At 37.5% G+C, this 24,407-nt stretch overlaps 2 protein-coding genes across 3 annotated transcripts in view; one reads left to right on the forward strand and one right to left on the reverse strand.

Moving 5' to 3' along the window:
- The first annotated feature begins 278 nt into the window (after positions 1–278).
- CRH (corticotropin releasing hormone) lies at positions 279–2,284 on the forward strand. The gene is made up of 2 exons (XM_044067377.1): positions 279–512; positions 1,228–2,284. Exon 2 carries the CDS (start codon positions 1,241–1,243, stop codon positions 1,736–1,738), a length of 498 nt encoding a protein of 165 aa, XP_043923312.1. The 5' UTR covers positions 279–512; positions 1,228–1,240; the 3' UTR covers positions 1,739–2,284.
- Positions 2,285–2,520: 236 nt separating this feature from the next.
- Positions 2,521–24,407, reverse strand: part of TRIM55 (tripartite motif containing 55) — a 1,312,971-nt gene continuing 1,291,084 nt past the window's right edge. For both annotated transcript variants that reach the window (XM_044067375.1, XM_044067376.1), the window contains one exon: positions 2,521–2,869. In XM_044067375.1, the coding sequence (XP_043923310.1) occupies positions 2,750–2,869 (120 nt within the window). In that variant the 3' untranslated portion in view covers positions 2,521–2,749. The remainder of the gene's footprint in view (positions 2,870–24,407) is intronic.

Raw genomic sequence — 24,407 nt, forward strand, 5'->3', positions numbered from 1 at the left:
TTCAAAGCCAAGGCTTGCTGTTTCAGTTATTTGAAACTTTTCTCTGCTTACCTATCCATAGTTGAAACTCACTTGCGCCGCTTGGCTCACTTATGGAATTTCATTCATATATTCCTGTTTTGTCAATGAGACCTAAATGAATAGCTCGTTCTGCATTACGCATGACTTCGCGTCATTGCTGATGAGATAAATGCCTATTTCAAATAATTGGTCGTACACTTTTTCCCCTTGCAGTTGGCAAGGTGCAACCCACTGCTCTTGGTTCATGATTTATTCAGCTCTGCAGGCACGCAAGAGCAAGCGTGCACCAGCGTCAGCTCATTAGGCAGAGGTGCGTGACATCCAGAGTCGTTTGGAGCTATAAAAACCCGGCTTTCAGTCTTTCCTGGAAGAAATCCGTACCCAAGTCTTAAGTCTTCAGTAGATCGCACTAGGAAACAGCTGTTGGGGAGAAGCCAAACCGCCGCTGCTGTATTCAAGGGCCACATTTCAACTGACCACCTGCTGGCCAGGTAGGAATGACAGAAACATCTGTTGAAAGTTTCATTTGAGATTCTTTAAGTATGAACTCAACTTATGCTTTTATTTGTAACAGTTATTTTGCGTGACATATAAGCAGTTTAGAAAAGTCAGTTTTTGCAGCGAGACTAAATGTGACTTCAGTATAGTTTTTAACAGAATATAAAACGTGTTTTGTGCTCAGAGGAGAGAAGGATGTAACGATGAAGGTAACGATGATTGATAAATTATATTGTTATTGTAACAAAGAAATGCAAAGTAAATCGTGGAGACAATTTGATTATTTCTAATGTTTAACTTTTACATTAATTTGCTGAGCAAATTTTTAGTTATGAAAATATCTTTAACGTCTATCCCACTGTTGCACATCTGTAATATTTTTTATTCGTTCATTTTCTTTTTCTGTAATTTGCTTTATTTTGTAATTTGTAATCATTTGTAATAGTCTGTGCATTATCAGCAATCAAAAATTAAGTGCTTCAAAAGTTCTCTAATGTCCTCTACCCCAGCCCAGTGCTGTAAAAATATATGCGTTCAAATATTCAGTACCTTGGGCAGCTACTTAATGGAGTGCAAATGTTCAGTACCTGAGACAGCTGCCTAGTGCTGTGTTTTCAGTAGCGTATTAACCAAACCAGTCTAGTTAGTTGAAACTGGCAAGATGTAATGAAACACGTGTTTGTAAACAATATGTTTCAATTTCTTCAGATTTACAGGGAAGATGAGATTCCAGCTGTTGTTCTTCATCGGTATCATGTTGCTCGTTTTCCTACCATGTAAAGACTGCAAGGCCATCAAGACTCCCATATCGGGTCAAACAAGCACTGATATGCAATCAGAGCTGCAACAGCAGTTATCTTTCTTAGTCCGAATGGGGGAGGAATATTTCTTTGGACTTGGCAATCTCAATAAGAATTCACCATCCTTCGTTTCTGGGAATTTTCCCCAAAGCCCTGCAGGCGCACTTTCCAGACTACAGGCATTTCAAGCCTCACGACCACTTATTCAAGAAAAAGTTGGCTCATTGAACCATGCCGAAAACATCTATGTAGACCAAGAAAAAGGAGTTATGGAGCGCGGGAAACGTGCTGAAGAGCCACCAATTTCTCTGGACTTGACTTTCCATCTCCTTAGAGAAGTTTTAGAAATGGCAAGGGCAGAACAGTTAGCACAACAAGCAAACAGCAACAGAAAGTTAATGGATATTATTGGAAAATAGCCTACAGCCAAAGATATTTTCACCTAACTCACATAGAAAACATGAAGTATAATGTACCATAGTGCTGCTCTTATATCACGTTTTTATTTTTATATAGCTTAATACATATATATAGAGGGAGAAAGACAGAGAGAGAGGTTTTACACATATTAGAGAGGCCATCCCTCTGAAAAATTTCAGTGCCACAGATCAGTAACTTGTGCCTCTTTGTGTCCTTGAAAGTTAAACAGGGCACTCCTCACTACAACACTTTCCTGGATTCAGTGGACAAGTACGTTGCTACACGATTCGAAATTGTAAAATTAAAAAAAAAATACATTCAAGTTAAAGGACATGTGACACACTGGTTTTACAAATATCAGTATTTTATTTTATGACGTGCACTTGACAAAAAGAGGGATGTGTTCTCTTGAAACAAAATACTACTGTATGCTACTTAGCATTCACTTTACCTTACCAACATTGGCATAATAAATGTATTTTCAGTGCTAGCCAATTTTGTTGTTTAAAAGAACGTTTATATTTTTAATAAAACCTCCAAAGTGATGTTTGCTTCACATTTTCTTGTGGGTATATATATTACCAACTTTGGAAAAATGTTACCTGCAATTCTTTATACCGCACAGTAGTTCCGTATAGGTAGTTGGCTATACTACTTTATCACCTACAATGTTTATTTTCATAATTTCTTACCATCTAGGGGCGTGATACATATAAACGGATGCATAGATGACAGATATGTAACTGTAAAAATGTTGGAAAGATTCATTCAAAGTCATTTTCAATCACATTCTCTTTAATATCATTACCATTTTCATAGACCGTGTTGACTGTAAATCATTTAAATTAATCCAAAAGAAGTGTATTTGTATGTTGCAGTTTAAAAAAATCTAAATAAAAGAAAGTCTTCATCAGAGTGCTTCGCATGGACATCCTCCCTTCCACTTTCCCTTGCATCTGCTTTGATTCACACCTCGGATGTCCTGTAAGAATAGACAAACTCTCAACCCCTCATTCTTTAAGTGCGTTTAACCAAGAGAAAGAAAACACATGTCGAGGTGATTCGCTGGTTCCTCCGGAGCTTGCAACCTGTTTTTGATCTGGTGTGGTCTGTTGATTTCCTGATTCAGCCTGTAAGAAATAATGACAATGTTACGAGAAATGGGTCTGGTATTATTAGATACCCAACACCTCATTTGGAATGAAACAACATCCATCAAGAAACCTTACCAAATGCCTAGAAAGTTTAGAACCAATAATTAGTAGAACGACTTTGCCATGCAATTATCTGTAAAATAGTTTGATGAATCTGCTAGTAGTGATATTATGATAATTCATAGCCCTTCTTCTCCATCACTTATTTTTCAGCAGCAATTCATGTATTTGCCAAAAGGGAAACTGAAACAATAAAGTGGTGTACAACAAACTCTTCTAAGCAACGATCCATGATCTCGAAGGCAATGCTAGCTGCAAAACTTGCTGGTTCATTTCCTGTAGTGATGTTAAAAGAAAGTGGATTCTGTGGTTAATAATCAGTTTACTTAAAATACTGTAGTGTAGTTAAATCAGCCTCGGGAAAAGAAGTAACCCTTTCAAAAAGTAAACGAATGACTTGTGACTTTTCTCCCAATCGTCACTGAGTTACAAATTCTCAAGTTAATTTCTGCAAGAAAGATTTTGTTTACGTGTGTGTGTGTGTGTGTCTATATACATACATATGCATAATGTAATCACCGCATACATCTCAACCTCGAAATCTGGACAAAGCCATGAATAATGGGAGGACAAAACCCCCCAAAATAGGTACAGATTTTAAATTTTGCTCTTACAAACTTATAAATTTGATAGAACAGCAGGTTTGGTATTAGAATGAATTTTATAAAGGATATATAAAGTTTAAAACTCAAATTTCTGCCGTTATTTTGTGACTTCAGAAGATGTTCTGACTTCAGTCCTCAGTAATTTGCCAACGACTCACCCCTCCCTCCCCCCCCAAAAAAAACAATTTTTGGAGAAACAGAGGCAAATTCTGTAGATTCTGCGAAAATCAGGGCAACCGAGAGGTATGATTCACCGGTGCGTTTTGTGAGAGAGCTTGTATTGTATAAGTGCATATGTATTTGCTGAAGTGCTGACTCACCGGATTGATACTTTTTTCTTCCTCTTTTCCCATAAAATACGTAAAGTACTTATTTCCATGAGTCATACCTGAATTGTGATCTACTGGGTAGTAGTCAACTGCTCAGACCTTGTTGGATCTGTCTCTGTACATCTCAAATGTCCAGATTTAGCAGAAAGGCCATTTTTTGCCTTTATATTTTTGGCCTGTTCCTCACAAAATGTGCATTTTTCTAACAAATCTCTGAGGACTGAAGTCACTAAATAATGACACACACATTTAAGTTTCAGACTAGATATCAGAAAAATGCATACTAACACAAATTCCATATTTTTGCAACTTCTTAAGAGTGATATTAAAATCCGTCCCTATTTTTGGACTTTTATCCCCCCCCCCCCACACACACACACACACACACACACTGTTTTAGACTTTCCCCAGTTTTCTTGTGCTAAGAGGTTGAGATGTATGCCTGTCTCTCACACACCAGAATTATGTGGTGGTAGTGTGTGTGTGTGTGTGTGTGTGTGTGTGTGTGTGTGTGTGTGTGTGTGTGTGTGTGTATTGGTGTGTGAGACCTTCAGACTTACTGACTCATCCTGAAATCAAAAAAAGAACGTTACTAGAAATGCATAGCCAACCCCCACATGTAATGCAATGTATACAACTAGGAATATTGATACAAACATTCGAAACACTTCTGGGCTTGCAGACTGGTTGCAATGTGAAATAAGCAGCAGAAGTATACATGCAGAATTGTAAATGTAATGGTAGTACAGGCTAGAAACCTGTAGAAGATGACTTGTTTGTATTTAACCTACAGGTGTGAGTGTAGCGATGGGTCTTTTCCATTACTTATTGTGATGCTTAGGTACTGTGACTTGTTTAAAGCACAGGTGACAGACTACACATAAGCTACACACACCTCACCCCCCCCACACACACACACACACACATGCACCATCCCCAAAGGGATGAGGGATTTTATATGTGATTCAGAATTGCCTTACATAGCTCATTATGTGACTAGTTTAAAGACATGATTCCAAGCAAGTACAGCAGGAAAGATGATTCTGTGAAATTATACCACTAGCAAACATACCTATACATTCCAGTCAAATACAAGTTATTTATATGTGCATCTTACGTATTTCCATTTCAGTAAGAAGCAATGTTAGTTATGTAGCATTCATCCAAGAAGATCAACATAAGCATTCAGCATAACCATTTTGGATAATTCATGCATTTCAATAATTTATTAATTAATTTATTCATTCACTCAACCTTTGATGTCTACTTAATTCTATTAGGGTGATCGTGTTGATAGAGCCTATCTTGGCTATCAATAATCCTGCATAGGGTGACAGAAATTCACAGAAGGCACACCATAGATAAACTGACACAATGCATTTACACCTAAAGGCAATTTCCATATCACTTGGCTTTTTTTTTTTTTTTTTTTTTGCATAAGGGAGCAAATGAGAGCACTTGTTGAAAATCCACATATACACATGCAGGACATATGGGCTCCTCACTGAAGGTACAAGAGAACCAAGAGATGTGAGTCATCAATTCTAACCAGTTAGTTGCTCTTGTACAGCTTATGTAACATTCAAATACAGCTGTGAATATTACAACTGCAAAAATTCATGATAACACAGACAGTGTTAGCATTTCGAGAGTCACTCAGCTTGTTACACATGGCAACCTGTTAGTAGTGACTGCTAACAGAATACAATGACATTTCCACCCCATCACTAAATCCAGAATCATGCTCTTACACTGTTACTCTAAAGTCAGGACTCACATCTTCCACTCCTTCCCAGTCAAGCTCTTCACATCCTGTCTACTTCCAGTAATCGTTTTCTTCTTCATCCCTATGCTCATCTCCTTACATTAGGTAAGTCTCAGATTGTGACAGCCGCGCACTGGCCCAGTAATCAAGGAGCCTCAATACTCACCACTAGCAGAAGTAAGGGGCTTCCACATTGTGAGGGATAAGAAGTACACATACAGTAAAGTACAATTTCCCTTAAGAGCACACATAGATCACAGTCAATCTGGGGCTGGTTTCTCCCTTTCTCTCCAGATCCCCAATAAGACTCCCCACTGGCACACCTATAGAGTGGAGTCCTTAGCCAGGATTCCAAGCCAAGTCCACCCAGCACTCCCTCTGTCCTACCAGTGCTTCATGTCCCTGCCCAAGTAGCTGACACAAACACACACACACACACACACACACACACACACACACACACTTTCAGATATGATTTATATACAACTATACAGACACTCCTGGGGAAGGCTGGCACAGGTTCATTAGCTGTGCCGCTTCTGTCCAGGCTATAATGTAGTAATCCACTGCCACCAGAATCCCTATTTATCAGCTACCAATAAGGCCCTTACCAAAGGGTGTCCAATTATTACTGTGCAACATTATTATCCAGTTAGTGTGACCACAACATTTAAGGCTTATTGGAGTGGCTTTGTACAGTATCACTATATACATGCAATGTACTCTAGAGCTTAAAATATCTCTACACAAAACTGCCAGAGTTGAAAGGTTTAAAAATATTTAATAATAAATAACAAAAACACAAGACAAATCTCCTCACTTCAAGACAGTGCTAGTCAACAGTTCAAAAATCACAGGAAAATGCTTAAAATAATATTGTAGAATAGTCTGACATAAATATAGAAAACACCTAGACTAAATCTGACTAAATTCCTATCTAACTCTAAGAACAATCACAGTTCTAAATAAACTTACATATAGAGCAAAGGCAGAAAACTGGTAAGTGATGTTCTTCACACAACATCCAAAATGCTCTCTCTTTCTCTCTGAGATCCCTCAAATTGATAATACATCACTGCTGACTCACTTTAGATTACATCATTTTTTGACACTTCCCTGGTTTCCCAGGCTAACAGAAACTCAGAATTTACATTTCATTTTGTAATGTACACTTGCAGGAGGCCATAGCAATTAAATATATTATATATGTAAAATCTAGTAATTAACTCTGGTCATAAAACAATAGAAGGAACGTCTTAGCCTAGACATCTTGTCTCCAAGCTCTGAGATCAGTCATACAATGCTTGACTTATCAGTTTTTTCCAGCAGAGTGCACTGTGTTTACATTTTTGAAGTTCAACATTTAGCACAGTTTTCTTTACATTTTAAGAAGACAAGCCTGTGGATTATATTCATATTTACAATGACATAGAATTATCTACAAAATTCTATCTAGCCTGGCTGGCAGCCTTCACATATCTTCACACATATAAACAAGCTTTTCTGTCAAGAAGGACACTCTGAGACTTATTTGTAGTTGCAGTGTTGTTATTGCCTTCTGCTCCACACCAATATAACCAAGTCAGCTCACACCAGCATCACTTTCACTCATACATGGTACTACAAAGGCCCATCCCAATCACTGCAAAAGACCAGTCACAACATGATGCACTCCACTACCTGTTATGCACTTCATCATATGTGTATTTTTTGATTATGTATTTATTTATCTATTGTTGACAGGGTTAATCCCGCTAGGCTAGTGGCATCTTTTCAGGGGGACCCCAAGGTGGTATTTCTACCACAGAGAAAATTTAGCCAGGGCATTAGGAACTTTTCCTACTACTTTTGATAGGTTCCACGGGATCTTTTACATCTACCCGAGTTACCACCAACACAAGCAGATGGGGTCTCAGTTTATTATCCTATCTGAAGAATGACACACTCAGGAGTGTAACACCCTCCTAATGCTGCAGTAAAGTGTCAACAATCTGGTCACCTGGAGTGGAAACAGAACCCACAGCCCTTTGGTTTTCCAGCATCAAAGGTATGTGTGCTGCCTGTTGCACCACTGACACACCACAGCTGAAAATAATTCATGTAGTTATGCATGCATAGAATAACCAAGGTTTTAACAAGTGAGCAGACAACATTCTGCATGTTCAGTGGTACAAACAGTTTGCCATCCACCTCATACTGATAATATTTATGAACTAAAATTATAGAGCATGGATAAAATGTACAGCATATTAGCCAAAAATATTCAGATAGCAAGCAACACATTGAATCTACTCAAAAATGTTGCTCATTCATGGTTATTTTAGGGGGAATATGTACGTTTGTGCATAGGTGGTCAAGCCTTTGTCTACTACAGACATAAATGCCAGACATGGGGAAAATTTCTGATTCCTTATCTGTTGGTTCAAATTACACTTGAATTGGGTTATGAAAGAACTCTGCTTCTCATGGATGGAAAGCCTGAGAAGGGGTAGTCTCTGAGACACATACCTGCCCCTCCAACATGTCTTATTTATGTTGTAGATGAAGTTTAGGTGCATAGGTCAAGTAATTCTAATGCTAGCTGTTTTGTGGATATGCAGTAAGTCCATCAGAGCAGAATCACGGGATGCTTCATAGACCAGGCGTAGTGTGCCTTTCAGCAGTCTGCAGGAGACAGAGTACAGGAATAGAGCTTTGAGACTGTTTATACAGGACATCTTGTTTATATTCTTTTTTTGTGAGGAACCATTGTGGACGCCTCACTTGTTGAATATGACTGGTCAGGTACATTCTGAAGTGATATTGTGCAAGATGATTGTTCTGTTGTCCTCACACATGCTGTTTAGAGGCATGCCATTCTTCTTCTTCATCTAGGCCTATTTCCTGCTCTTCTTGTCTTGAGGTAGTACAGCCTGAGTAATTTGTTGTACTTTCTCTTCAGTCATTTTCCATGTCCTAGGGAAAGATCCCCACAGAAGCACAGAGAGGGACTGGCCGGAGATCAGTATCGAACTTTGTACTTTGTGCATGCGAGGCAAATACCTTAACCATTGTGCTAACCAGTCTGATGAAGGCTGGAAGAATGACATCCTGGACCTAGATACCATTCTCTTCTTCATAAGCTGAGCAACATTGAATGATTTCAGTACTATAACAAACGCATGATGGTCAAAGTTCAGGTTACTGTCTACATACGGTTCCAAATCCCTGATCGCTGCATCTACTCTTAGAGGTATATTATCAGTGAGGCAATTTCCAGAGGTAGCTGAGTTCCCAAAGGATACTGTTATGCATTTCTTGGCTTTGAGTTTTAGATTGTAGCACTGGTACCAGTTATTAGTCTGCACCAGGCCATCTTAGAGGGTATTTGTGTCTTTAGTAAATTCTGTGACTGTGACTAGTTTTCAGCCATCTGCAAACTTGATCAGCCAAAGACCCTTGATGTTGGCCTTAACGTCAGAGAGATAGATGCCAAAAATGTGTGGCACTAGCACTGACCCTTGAAGGACTCTGCTAATGACTGGTCTCTTTGTGGAGGTAAGATTGCCCTATACTAACTTCTTGGGTTATCTTTCTGAGTCAGCTGGATATCCAGAGGAAGCATTAGGTTCTGTACCTAATTTTTTGAGTTTGTCTAGAGTGCCCAAGTAAGGTATTGGGTTAACTGCTTTGGCCATGTCAAGGTAGGCAGTTTGCACTGATTAGCCCTTGTCCAGAGTAAGTATGCATGACCTGCTCTTGACAAAACCAAACTGGGTTGAATCCCATTTTTGAAGGTTTCCTATGTCATTGTTTATCTTCTCCATGCCAATTCTTTCTATGGCTTTACAAGTGAGACTAATCAGACGTATGGGTCAATAGTTACCTTGGTCCATTGATGCCCCGTCTTGTGCAGAGGAATGACAGATACAGTCCTCTAGTCACTTGGCACAAAGGGTCTCTGGAGGCTATGGTTAAATAATGCTTCTAGTGGATCTTATAGTCAAGTATTGTTCAGGCTAGTGAATTCCCTAATCAATTACATGACTGGACTGCAGACCCATCTTTATAGTCTTAGGGCATCCCTAGCAGAATTAATAGTATGGGCATATACAGCAAAATTAGGAGACCCTTTGGGGCAAATTAACAGAATTAGCATAGCAGGATTAAAGAAGTCAATCATACCCCAGAAATAAGAGATAAGTGATATTGGCATCAACAAGATCAGAGTACCGCAAAATGACAAAATGACACTAGAACTCTCCACAAAAGCAGTATCCAAAACGAACCCGAATAAAGTTCTAGTGAAGCAGTCACGATCCAAATATATTTTTATTATTTCACATAAAAAACAGCAAGTTAAGCGCTTTCATCTACTCAGTCGTAGACTTCATCAGAACATTTAATTAGTTTAAAACGCTTGTATTTATACCAGAAAAACCGCCAAAAATCACAATTAATCAATTAAAAATTGTTATTACCTTAAAGTCACAGTTATTTTATCTGATGCTTGCATCACTTCCTTGAACATATTCATATCCAATATACATATAATAATGTTGATAATTATATTGCCATAATTTCTATTTTAAAATATCCAACATTACATCATTTATTAACACATGTCCAATTACATATTTAAAACCTGCTATCTATATTGTTAAAAAAATTTTTTTATAAAAAACTTGTGCAAAATTCATACTTCTATTTGATGCCTTCCTATTACTTAATAAGTGTAAAGTTTTATATAACACTTTTATTGCATGTATATGCACTACTTCTTATTGCATATAACAGTAACTATATAGCATCAATATACTCTATACTAAATAAATATAATACTTAACTGTCTATAAAACATAACACATAAAACATACAATATACTAAATAAGACCTAATCTCTTATAAGGGGCTTAGTGGGTATGCAATCATTCAGGCCTGGAGGTACCATTGCATTTAACCTTATTTGCCATCTAGTTTCCTTTTCTGAGACTTGTGCCTTAATGTCTCCTCCCCTGGGATTCTGTTTAATTACTTCCAAAATACCAAACTTAAAACCTATACAATCCGGACTATTGTTTAAATGTCTAAACAAAGCATTATTGTTGTCCTTCTTTCTTATGCAGTACAAATGGTCATAAATTCTCTCCTTTAATCTCCTGTCAGTTTTACCCACATAGAAATGTTGACAGGAGGAACATAATGCCAAATATATCAAATGCTGTGTTTGACAGTTCCCTTTACTAAACCTAATCTTACTTCTTAGAATATTACTAAGTACAACACTGTCCTTGTCTATGATATTACTACACTGGTTACAGTGTCCACATTTAGTGGTCCCTTGCTTGTCTATATACATATATGTGTTATTCCTATGAGATCTCACTTCAAATATTCTCTTAATATTATTATCAGTTTTGTATACAAACAAAGGCTTTGTCCCCAGTCGTTCATTAATGTTGTCATCGCTAGTAATAATATTCCAATTCCTGTCAATAATCTGTTTAAATGCACCAGCCTGTTTGCCAAATTTAACAATACATGCCCTTTGATAATTTTGACCATTTAGTACTTTCTGCTTGGGCGCTGGTCCTATTCCCAAGACCGGTGTATATTTCTTTCCCCACTCTTTGATAATATAATTAGTGACATCATGTACTAAGGTTTCAGGATACCCTCTATCCAAGAATAATTTTTTCAAAAAATTCATCTCTTCAAGAAAATCATCCTTTACTGTGGTCATCCTAGCCACTCTGATAGATTGTCCTTTAATAATGCTTTTCTTCTGTGCATACGGGTGGTTACTACTATAATTAAGGTAGCTATTACAAAATGTTTCCTTTCTAAATATTTTGGACTGGAATTGTTTTCCATCTGAAAATATATATGAATCCAGGAAATTGATACCCTTGTAGTCAAAATTATGTGTAAATCTTAAATAATTTGTTGTACTATTTATATAGTCTACAAATTGAATAAATTCATCATTCTTGCCATTCCATAGAATAAAAATATCATCCAGATATCGGACATATAATGTCATATATTTATACCAGGGCGAGTTCAACACAAACTCACTTTCCCAATCTAACAGTACAAGATTGGCAAAAATGGGGGCACAAGCCGCCCCCATTGCCACTCCATTATTCTGCTTGTAATATTCCCCATCAAAATATATAAAATTATTGTCCAATACTATGTTAATAAATTCATTGATGAGTTCTTTTTTATCTTCACCCATCTTGCTATAATGGTTAACACTCTTCATGAATCTATTTATTCCATCCTCTTTGGGTATACATGAAAATAAGTCCTTAATGTCTACTGTGGCAAAGATAAGTTCTGAATTCCATATATTTTGTGTAAATTTACCTAGGAACTCCCAAGAGTCCTTGATAATATGGTTAATATTCGTATATATATTCTTTAACCATTGGTCAATAACCTTCCCATATGGGAAGGTTTTGCTGTAGGTACCTGCAATTATTGGCCTGAGTGGTGGATCAGCTAGATCTTTATGTACTTTGGGTATGCCATTAATAGTGGCCAACAGGGGGTATTGTACCTTCAAAAAGTCATACAGTGTCTGATCTATTCTTTCATCCAATAAGTACTCTTCTAAATACAAATCTATACGTCTGTATGAAATATTAACCTGATTCAAGGACGACCTCTCATATTGTTCTGCATTATTCAAAATTTCAAATATTTTTTCATTGTATCTAGATATTTCCATTAATACAATTCCACCACCTTTGTCAGGTATTAAGATCTTAATATTTGCTGCATGCAGCTGCTCCAATATTTTATCAAGCATATTTCTCCAATAACATGAATTTCCTTCTTTGAAACTCTTATTCTTAAGCTGATATACTTGCTTACTTACAACTTTCTCAAATGTTGCTATAGTATTGTGCATTGGGGGAATAAATTTACTTTTTTTCTTTAAAGCTGTAGGGACTACATCTGCTCTAATCTTTTCCTGAAAGAATAGGCCCAAATTAAGCTTCCTAGTATACAACTTCAATTCCACTAATGCATCCACAAAGTCAAATTGTCCCTGTGGTATGAATTTCATACCCTTGGAAAATACTAGGAAATGTTCCTTACTTATAATAGTGGAAGTATAGTTATATATCTTAAAATCATTCCATATATTAACTATACCTTGTCTTTGTATCCCTTCAGCTTCCATATTATTTTCTATTGCTCTATTTCCTATCTCCTCCAGTGATGGTTCCCCCTGTAATTCCTTTGATTCCCTTCGCTTCTGTAATTCCCCCTGTTTCCAAGATCTTCCTCTAAAAAATCATTGCTATAACCCCTCTCCTCAAATGTGTCTGGCCTCCCAGTGTTTAATTTATTTCTTTTTGTATATTCATTTTCACTTCTAAAATTCCATCTATATGCCTTAAAATTGGCGTACTGGTCAGTATCCCGTATAAATTTCTTGCATTTCCTATCAAATATTCTTTTACTGCTATTTTCTGCATATCTATACTGTTTATTATACAATTGTTCCCATTGAGGAAATATTAAATCATGTGTAATTTCAATGTTCATTTTTTCTACATCCTGCAGTAATTTGCTGATCTTATTGTCATTACACATAATTATGAACTCCATGAACTGCATGCCAAAACTATCGAACATTTTATTACACACCTGGATATTTTCATCGTTCATCTCAACACCTATGGGCTGTTTAAAAAAACGTAAGCCCATAGGTACAATATTACTACTTATACATTTGCGCAAATATGAATTATCAACCTGTAATGCCTTAATTTGCGTAAGCTTTTTACCAAAAGTATAAATTGTATCTTTTAAACTAGGGCTGGACTCACGTGGTGTTCCATCCCTTACATTCTGTTTATTCAATGTCCCAAACTCAAATGTGGTCTTTAAAAAATTGTCAATGTTATTATATTGTGATATGCCCGCTAAATTGGCTTCCTTACTTTGTTTTTGAGTGTCCCTGGAGTCCTGTTGTTGTTCGGACCCCTGCATTCTACTGGCAACTGTAGAATAAGTCCTGTTTGGCGGTTTCCTTTTCGGTTTTGCGCCCGAAAATAGAAAAAATTCTTCGGATGTATTTTCTTCCTTATCGGACCCCGAATACTGGCTCCGTTCACCTTCCACACGCTTGTAATTCCGTCTGCAACCCGTTTGAAGAGTTGGAAATTCTTCCGTTACCCGCTGGCCATTTGGTATTGCATCCACGCTGTCTTCCTCAACCTCCGAGCGTGGTGACGTCATCTCGTCAAACCCCGCTGTGGGTTTCTTCTTTGGATGTTGGATGTTACTAGGCGTCATCAGTTCTAGTAACCTGGTAATTTCGCCCCTAATAATTACCAGCTCCGATTGAATTTTATCCAGCTCTTCTCGTTTTACAGGTGACAAGCTTGTAGATATCTCCCCCATGGAATCCATGACCTCCAACAATACAGCAAAATGACAAAATGACACTAGAACTCTCCACAAAAGCAGTATCCAAAACGAACCCGAATAAAGTTCTAGTGAAGCAGTCACGATCCAAATATATTTTTATTATTTCACATAAAAAACAGCAAGTTAAGCGCTTTCATCTACTCAGTCGTAGACTTCATCAGAACATTTAATTAGTTTGAAACACTTGTATTTATACCAGAAAAACCGCCAAAAATCACAATTAATCAATTAAAAATTGTTATTACCTTAAAGTCACAGTTATTTTATCTGATGCTTGCATCACTTCCTTGAACATATTCATATCCAATATACATATAATAATGTTGATAATTATATTGTCATAATTTCTATTTTAAAATATCCAACATTACATCATTTATTAACACATGTCCAATTACATATTTAAAACCTGCTATCTATATTGTTAAAAAAATTTTTTTATAAAAAACTTGTGCAAAATTCATACTTCTATTTGATGCCTTCCTATTACTTAATAAGTGTAAAGTTTTATATAACACTTTTATTGCATGTATATGCACTACTTCTTATTGCATATAACAGTAACTATATAGCATCAATATACTCTATACTAAATAAATATAATACTTAACTGTCTATAAAACATAACACATAAAACATACAATATACTAAATAAGACCTAATCTCTTATAAGGGGCTTAGTGGGTATGCAATCATTCAGGCCTGGAGGTACCGTTGCATTTAACCTTATTTGCCATCTAGTTTCCTTTTCTGAGACTTGTGCCTTAACCCCTGGGATTCTGTTTAATTACTTCCAAAATACCAAACTTAAAACCTATACAATCCGGACTATTGTTTAAATGTCTAAACAAAGCATTATTGTTGTCCTTCTTTCTTATGCAGTACAAATGGTCATAAATTCTCTCCTTTAATCTCCTGTCAGTTTTACCCACATAGAAATGTTGACAGGAGGAACATAATGCCAAATATATCAAATGCTGTGTTTGACAGTTCCCTTTACTAAACCTAATCTTACTTCTTAGAATATTACTAAGTACAACACTGTCCTTGTCTATGATATTACTACACTGGTTACAGTGTCCACATTTAGTGGTCCCTTGCTTGTCTATATACATATATGTGTTATTCCTATGAGATCTCACTTCAAATATTCTCTTAATATTATTATCAGTTTTGTATACAAACAAAGGCTTTGTCCCCAGTCGTTCATTAATGTTGTCATCGCTAGTAATAATATTCCAATTCCTGTCAATAATCTGTTTAAATGCACCAGCCTGTTTGCCAAATTTAACAATACATGCCCTTTGATAATTTTGACCATTTAGTACTTTCTGCTTGGGCGCTGGTCCTATGGGCATATACAGCAAAATTAGGAGACCCTTTGGGGCAAATTAACAGAATTAGCATAGCAGGATTAAAGAAGTCAATCATACCCCAGAAATAAGAGATAAGTGATATTGGCATCAACAAGATCAGAGTACCACAATTAGGCTTAAAGAGATGACGGGATAATTCTGGGGGGGTGGGTAAAAACATTAAATGATTCAATGAACTGAAAAATGAGGCCCCAACCAGATTAATAGAATTGGTAGTTCCAACATAATGAATTAGTTTTAGGATATCATTCCAGGAATAAAGAAGTCACAAATCTCTATCATATATACAATAATGAGGATGACCAACAATATAAAGAAAATTAGGAATCTCCTGCCTAATCAGAAGAATCACTGAGGCCCTCAGCAGCATTAATCTTGGCAGGGAATTCACAATACCATTTACAAAGTCAGGGCCACACTACTATAATTAAACAACTCTGGTTTGCACATCAGTTTTAGTGAAGAGAATAATAACTGACTGAGTCACGGGGCCCCACCTGAGTAAACAGCATTGGACACTCACAGTATATTAACCGATGTCATGAAGTTCGCTTCTTGACAATTAAGACTATAGACATGCATACTGTGTACTCATCTGAGTACCGCTTTATGACTGCGTGGGGCACATCTTTTAAGTGTGTGCATGTGCATGTGGGTATCTGTTATTAGACCCTTGCAGTGATGTGTTCCTTTTGTAAAAGAAGTGATAGATGAGAGTAGTTACCAGAAATGCTGCTCTTAACTACCGCACATTAAAGTTACTCTCAGAGGGGAATGCACTTTTATGGTGAGGGTTTGAATATATTAAAAAAGAAAACTAAATACATACTAAGTACATATAATAACACATTTAACTTTCCTTTAATTAACTCATTAAAGAGTTTTATTCATCCTAAGCTTAGAAAACTTGGAAAACACATAAGGATAGACTCAAGGTTCTCTCACTTTTAGTTGTACATTCTCAGCTTTCCAGTTTACTGCTTGGCAGATTAGGTTCCACTCATCCTTTGAGACAGATTAGAAGATCAGTTTCATCTTTTGTCCAGTTTAACACCCATATGGAGCCTGAGTGATGACATGCACCTTATGTTTTTTATAAACCACCTTCCAATGAATGTGCATCAGTTTAAGGCTTTAAGCTCTGTACATAAATTAGGAGTGCAGAAGCTCACTGTAGATCATGTTCTACAAGTCCTGAAAGTGCATGGTTTCAGACATCCATGTTATTACTGTCAGCCTTGAGTCAGAGTGCCTTGCTGGGAGTCAGAATAACAATTAAAGGGGAGACAGGTAAGAGCCATTTGCATGGCTGGTATGGGAGGGCAGGCAATGCTCAGATATGAGCACACTGATGGGGAGTTAGCTAACAAGCATCTGCATGGATGGTATGGGAGGGTAGGCGATGCTTAGATACAAGCACGCTGAAGGTAGTTAGCTAAGAGCCATCTGTGTGGGTGGTATGAGAGGGTGGGCGATGCTCAGATATGAGCACACTGAAGGGGAGTTAGGTAACAGCCATTTGCATGGATGGTATGGGAGGGTAGGCAATGCTTAGATACAAGCAGACTGAAGGGGAGTTAGCTAACAACCATCTGCATGGATGGCATGGGAGGGTAGGTGATGCTTAGATACAAGCATGCTGAAGGGAGTTATCTAAGGGCCATCTGCGTGGGTGGTATGGGAGGGTAGGCAATGCTCAGATATGAGCAGACTGAAGGGGAGATAGCTAAGAGCCATCTGCATGGGTGGTATGGAAGGGTAGGTGATGCTCAGATATGAGCACACTGAAGAGGAGATAGCTAAGAGCCATTTGCATGGCTGGTATGGGAGGATAAGCAATGCTTAGATAGCAGCATGCTTAAGGGGAGATAGGTAAGAGCAATCTGCATGGCTGGTATGGGAAGGCAGACAGTGCTCAGATAGGAGAACGCTGAAGGAGAGATAGCTAAGAGCCATCTGCACAGATGGTGTGGAAGGGTAGGCAATGCTCAGATACAAACATGCACTGTAGCCCAGACATACTTAAGGGCAGGTACAGGGAAACAATCCAGAATGAGGGGAAGTGAAATGTGGAATTAGTACACAACAATATGTTATAATGATGTGGTAATGTTGGAGAGGGGAGATGTTTAAAGTGTACTCATATCTCACAGTCAAATGTGACAAAGTATATAAGAAGCATTTCTAACATGAAACCTGCAAGACTGATAAAATGTAATTAGTGTAAATGTCAGTCATGTAGTTACACACATACATAATAATGGATATGCTGATAATGATGTGATAGGGGGCATAAAGCCTCAGTGAAACAATGTGGAGTGAAAATGTGATATACATGTTAATTAAATGCTGATGAGATAGCAGCAAGGATGGAAGATACATTATGGGATGAATGGACAGAATGCAGCCACTGTATTTAAGGATGTATATACAGGGAACTGATGTATGAAAGCTGACAGCACCACTGTATTACCCATCTAACCATGTATACACAAGAACAAAAGAACTTTACAACTCTAATGTCAGGTAACTCAGGAATGGACATGCTTTTCAAAGAAATTGCGTCACCAATAGAAAAGGGGTTTATCACCTATGAGCATTTAATTGACAAGCAAATGTATGGTTATATAAATGATACATGCCAATCTAATATCAAACAACATACAAAAGAAAACAATGACAAGACTAAGTGGATGACATGGAAAATTCATTGGAATGAGTAGTGGACTAACTGGTTCTCTGACAGAGCAGCTGATGCTTGGAATAAACCACCAAAATGATATAAAGCAAACACTAGTTTATAGATATTACTAAGAACAGCCTGGACACTTATTATGGCAACAACTATTTTGGTATATTAAACTATTAAGTGAAAAAACTTCCTGAGCATCTAGTGAAGGACAAAGACACAGAGCGTAACTTCGGTATTTAGTGCTTTCAATCTTTATTGATGTACATATCTTCTTCAGAAGGACTTTCTGAAGAAAATCTGTACATCAATAAAGATCGAAAGCACTAAATATCGAAGTTACGCTCCATGTCTTTGTCCTTCACTAGATGCTCAGGAAGTATTTTCACTTAATCGTTTTTTGTACTTCTATCTCTCTCGTCGGTTCTTCTATTTTGGTATATTGGCAGGCTTGAAAGGCATTAATGCCACTGCTTGAAATATCTGTATGTATGTATGCATGTATGTATATATGCATGCCAGGAGACCAGTTTTTCCATTGCTGATGTGCAAACATATCTAACATACTAATTCTGGATATTTTCACATATAATTACAGGAAGCAGTAACATAACTGCAATTCAACAGCAGCAGCACAACATAAAGTGTTGTAACAAAAGACCAATCACATTTCCTTAAGGTTTCATCGTATGCCATACAGTAAGAAATGTTTAAGGAATTATACATCTGCCATTAAGCTATATATAGTGATGAATACAGTTGCACTATTTAACACATGTCTGGAGAAAGACATACAATGCAGAGCATAATTATCTTGAGAATAGGTAAGGTATATAAGCAAGGAATGACCTAAGAAATATTTGCACCATGCAGAACACACGTGTGCAAATACATATCAGAGAGACCAAAGAGTAAAAAGGTCACAAGCATAAACCAGTTAGTAAAAACTACAAGAAAAACCTACCCAAAGTAGACTTTTCCCTGTGTGATACCTTAAACTTCCTGTAATAGAGGCCCATGGGATATATGCAAATGATCCCTTAAGTACATGCTATATGTGGCGTTTGGCTTTATCGGCTTGAGTGTATCCACAAAGACTTAAAAAGAAGAAGCAACAAGTCATGGATATTCAGAAGACACATAGCTGAAGCACTTAATGTCTTTAAGGGGTCATTTGCATATATTCCGTGGGCCTCTATTACAAGAGCTTTAAGGTATTACACAGTGAATACTCTAGCTTGGCTAGGTTTTTCTTGTAGTTTTTACTAATTGCTTTGTCTGGCTGACCTTTTTACTGTTTGGTTTGGATGTTAGTTTGGGTATTTTGTAGACACCTTAATGGTTATGGACATCAGGTGGGTGTAAAGACCCTGTATTTCTAAGCTATAGCTAAACACTCCACTTATGCATTACTGATGAGGTCATAAGAAGGCCCAAACATACATGTTCATAGCTAGTGGGGTATGGTTTTATTGGCCTGGACATATCCACAAAGACTTAAAAAGAAAATTTAAAAAGTCCTAAAAACTCAGAAGCCATATAGCGGAAACACTTGATGTACTTTAGGAGTCATTTCTGTATATCCCAATGGCCTCTGTTACAGGGGGTTTAAGGTATCACACAGTGAAAAATCTAGCTTGGCTAGGTTTATCTTGTAATTTATTGCACATATCAGAAAGATACATAGCAATCATGGGCACCACTGATAGGTCACATAGGGAAGAACAATCTTGAAGAGCATACAGCATAATCATACCATATACGATGCATTGATGATCTACCTGCTATGAAAAAGCTTGAGAAAGATGGACTTGTGAGTGTGTGTATAAGAAACTGTAGTCTGACAAATTTGTCTGACAGACAGGAGATTCAAACCCCTGCCTATTATACAAGGTTCTCCCCAGATCCCTGTGTTGACAACATTTGCCACATCAGAAAACAATGGAGGCTGTCACAAATAGCTGAACTGAATGTGTGAGTTAATACGTGAGGCATGGCTATAATATGAGCAATCAGATTTATTCACAATACTGGAAATGAGCTGCACATCCACACTACACTGAACATTAAAACATGGCTGCTGCTTTGACAAAGACGTTGTTTTCATCATGTAGTACACACATTGTCCCAGAACTGAACACCAGTCTATCTGTATTGGCATGCTATATGCATGTACCACAGGAGCACTCATAGTCTGACATGCCCTGAATAAACATTTCAGTGCCATGCAATTACGTGTGATGTCATTATCCAACATAAAAACAAAAATGAATAACTATATACAATGATGTTTATATAATGTCAGTACATTCATATAATCTTGCCCCTGTCAGGAATTAAACAGCAAGCAATGCAACTCTACTGACTAATGGCATCTGGATAAACCAGAAGGTGCCTCAGACAATCCACTATATGCTATTTAATACATCATATGTATGCCTGGTAAACACTCTCTGAAATAAAAGGGATTGTGGAGGACTCTCACACTGTAAATGGACACATAACTGTGGCAAACGCCATTCATGCAGTGCAGTATAAGACACAGCAATGCTAACAGGCACTGAATGTGGATGTTGAACATATCAGCATTTGACAGCAGACAACACATGATATTTTTGAGGATGAATGCACCATGGTAGAAATGTCAGTACAATTGTGAGATATGTAGTTATGTGAAAGCATTACATGAGGTTATTTCTGCAGCTGATGTGTGTGCCTGTAATTTCTGTAGTACTTTAACAACATACAGCATGTTGTCTCATTACCTTGTGCCAGAGGATAATACTTCCTACATGTGTTTTATAAGGAAAATGAAAGCAAATGTCATCATTACTCTGAGTAAAAGCATTGGTATGTGACAAAGTGTACTAGCTTTTACTAAGAGGGATCAACATCTATATGTGTACAAAGCCAATCTGCTTGACAACAGCATTAGTGACATGCACAGTCACAATAACACTGACACAACATAGTCTGAACATTAATGAATCGATTTCAAATAACTACACAAGATCACAAACTAAACATCATTGCCTAGAATGCAAGTGCCACATGACCATGTTGAGGTAAAGTGAGACAGCGCACAGTTAAATGGATGATATCACCACTGTTTATTAGCTGGATGTTTATGTTAAAAAGTGTTTGAACACAATAACACTGTACAGCTACATATCACATATGTCATTGCATAATGGTATGCACAGGATGGGGGTGAAAGACACACTGACAGCTGAACTCCAACATCTGACGCATGTAAATGAACAAAACACAATATCAAAGTCATGCAGCACAGGAGAATGCACATTCCAAATATAGCATGCTGCAAGGTATGTTAGCAGCATAGGTAATCATTGTGAAGACAAAATGTTATTTTCCCTGTGGATGCTAAGATATGATGGTGTCACAAAGTGCCACTGTAATTCAATGTCATAATTAGAACAATACATAAAAGGTGGTTGTGAGGTGGCTACCTGTATATGAAACTGTCACATTATTGAAGCAGTGATGAAATCCAACCACCTAGCTATCTATCCACTTACATCATCTATACAGCATATTATCAGTAGTCAGCACTACAGGAGAATAATGACTACACGTGAGACATACAGTGTATTTCCAGGGAGAGGTACCTGATAATATTTTTACATCCAATCAGGGCTTGTAACAGTTGCCACTACATACATGTGTAAAACAATTATGACTCCATTGGCAATTGCACTTGCAAAAGTTAAGCATTGCTTTATTCAAACATCCTACCTTCCTTGTTACATATTACAGTGAATAGTATAAGTCATTCAGGAACCACAGGTGAAATCTGATATTTGAACAGTGACACTTCACTTGTAAAACAATGACCTTATCAGTGTGTTGGACCAGGGGAGTAGGGAGGCAATATAATTCTGTAATTGTGTGCTCTTATTGATGCCACACAAACACCTGCCATTTGAAGATTTGAAATGCTCTCCTTCCACCCCACTGAAATGTTTGCATCACTTTCCTCTAAAAACATAAAATGACTATCTTTCAGCCCACAACACTGTTATATGAAGAATTAATTTACACATTTGTGGACATAGCATTGCCTGAAAAAACAAAGTTTTCTTTATGTAATGCATATTAAATTGTAATCATTACATTACAAATAGTATACATAGCTACACAACCATGTAGCACTGAGGTTATGGATGTGAAAGGTGGGCTAAGTATATGGTGTAGTTGTCTATGATTTAAAAAAAATTATCCAGGGTACAGGTTGATAGAGAACATGCTCACCTAACTGTAAATAACCAGATACACATACACAGATACAACTCTACCATGTTGGGTATTGAACCTGTTACCTATCAAGTTTACACAGTTTAGAGACTACTGTATTACTTGCAAGTGCCACGGAAGAAGTTTGACTCTGAAGGGGAGACAGTACACTCTTGTCAGAGCGACCTCATCAGTGTGTTTTACACAGGTTGTTTAAATAAAAGTTGGTATAAGGGAGTTATATGTATATTTAAATGCATCCTCACCAAGGAACTGAAGACAGCAACATGCATCGCACATACAGTTTACTGTCACACTGTTTGTAAAGCTTTTTAGCTAGTTTCACAGTGTGAAAGGTATTAATGAGAAATTTTCTCTATTTGTTAAGCACCTGTTTGTTCTGTTTTCCTGCCAAGGAGTGTATCATATAACTGATTTGTTTGCAATTAAAAGCATTTTGTAGAGTCTCCTTGCTCCTTTATCTGTTTAAAAACTTTAATTTTGTGGCTCACTGCTGTTCTTCTGCTGTGATTAACATTTCTGTAGTGTTTACTGTCTAAAAGATTGTAGGCTAGTAGCTGTAGTATTTTCCCAGTTCAGATTTGCTGTCTCTGGGCCTGTTTGTTTTTGCAGTGGTTGTTCTGAGCACATCACCAGGCCATCCTGAATTAGCAGAAGCCTTCCTTTACCTTTGTGGCAGGATTGTGTTGACTGGCTGGTGGAGGTTGGATGGTCTAGGGCTTGGAGTAAGCACTCATTGGTTCTTTTGAGCTTTTTATAAAAAAGTTGTTTAAGGTTGTATCTTCTGGTATTTAAGCTCTAACTTTGAGAGGATTTCTGTCTATACACACTGAGTCAAGTGGAGGAGGAGCATTAACTACAACTCTGATCTGAGCTCCTTGCTCCTTTATCTGTTTAAAAACTTTCATTTTGTGGCTCACTGCTGTTCTTCTGCTGTGATAAACATTCCTATAGTGTTTACTGTCTAAAAGAGTGTAGGCTAGTAGCTGCAGTATTTCCCACCCTCCCTCCCTGTTGGTGTCTTGCTGTTATACTTGGTGGCTTTGATCTGGGACACTCCTCCCAGTCTAGTGTCATTAACTCATTCTACCCAATACAGAGGGAACATTTGAGAAGGCCAATCCACTTAGTTTCCTATCCTTGAATTATCTTCTGCATCTCCTCTCTCCCTTTCCTTTACAAAAAAAAAAAAAAAACTTTGGTAGAATCTCCCTGTGTTCTGCTTAACTGTTAACAAAAACAAAATTATGCTTTTTTCCTGCCTTTCTTGTAACTAGTCCAGTCCAGATACAGATTTGCTATATCCAGGACTGTTTGCAAGCTTCTGAGTCCCCCAAGCCTGTCTGTGTTGGAGGGAAGCCTGCTAGCTTATCAGTGGGAGTGGTAAGCACTAAGTAACCTATCTACCACATAAGGAGTGGTTTCTGGCCCGGAAATTGTAGTTATTGGCCGTTTGGGCAGGTTTTTCCATCTCTGTCAACTTCCTGATTTAAAAGCCCACATTTGCACTTGTTTCTTTCCTATAACTAGTCTAGTTCAGATACAGATTCTTAGTTTTAGCACTTGAATTTGCTTATTCATGCTAAGCACTTGTTCAGAAGTTGTTGTAAGCACTAAATAATCTAGAAATTACTACAGCACTCAACCTTCCTCATTATCTAGAGGAAACCAGTTTTTGTACTTACTTTCCTCACTTGCTTAGAGAATAACAGCTCTTGTACTCACTTTCCTCACTTATCTAGAGGAAAATAGTTTTTTTATTCAGGCATGTCCAAGGGTCAGCTCCCAGTGTTCTCTCCTGTCTGTCTGATGAATCTGGGCATATTAGGGCAATGTAGCAATTGCCTCATGTACACAGAAAACCCTCTCCTCCTACCACCCAACACTATAACCTGTGAGAGATGCACTTATCTAGCCAAACTGGAGGTAAAGCTCTCTCCAACCAAGACTGAACTTGACAGTCAAGAGGAGAAGGTAAACACATG

Source organism: Protopterus annectens, chromosome 3.part1 (genome assembly GCF_019279795.1).
Source record: "Protopterus annectens isolate FY-2018-M chromosome 3.part1, PAN1.0, whole genome shotgun sequence".
NCBI classification, from domain to species: Eukaryota; Metazoa; Chordata; order Ceratodontiformes; family Protopteridae; genus Protopterus; species Protopterus annectens.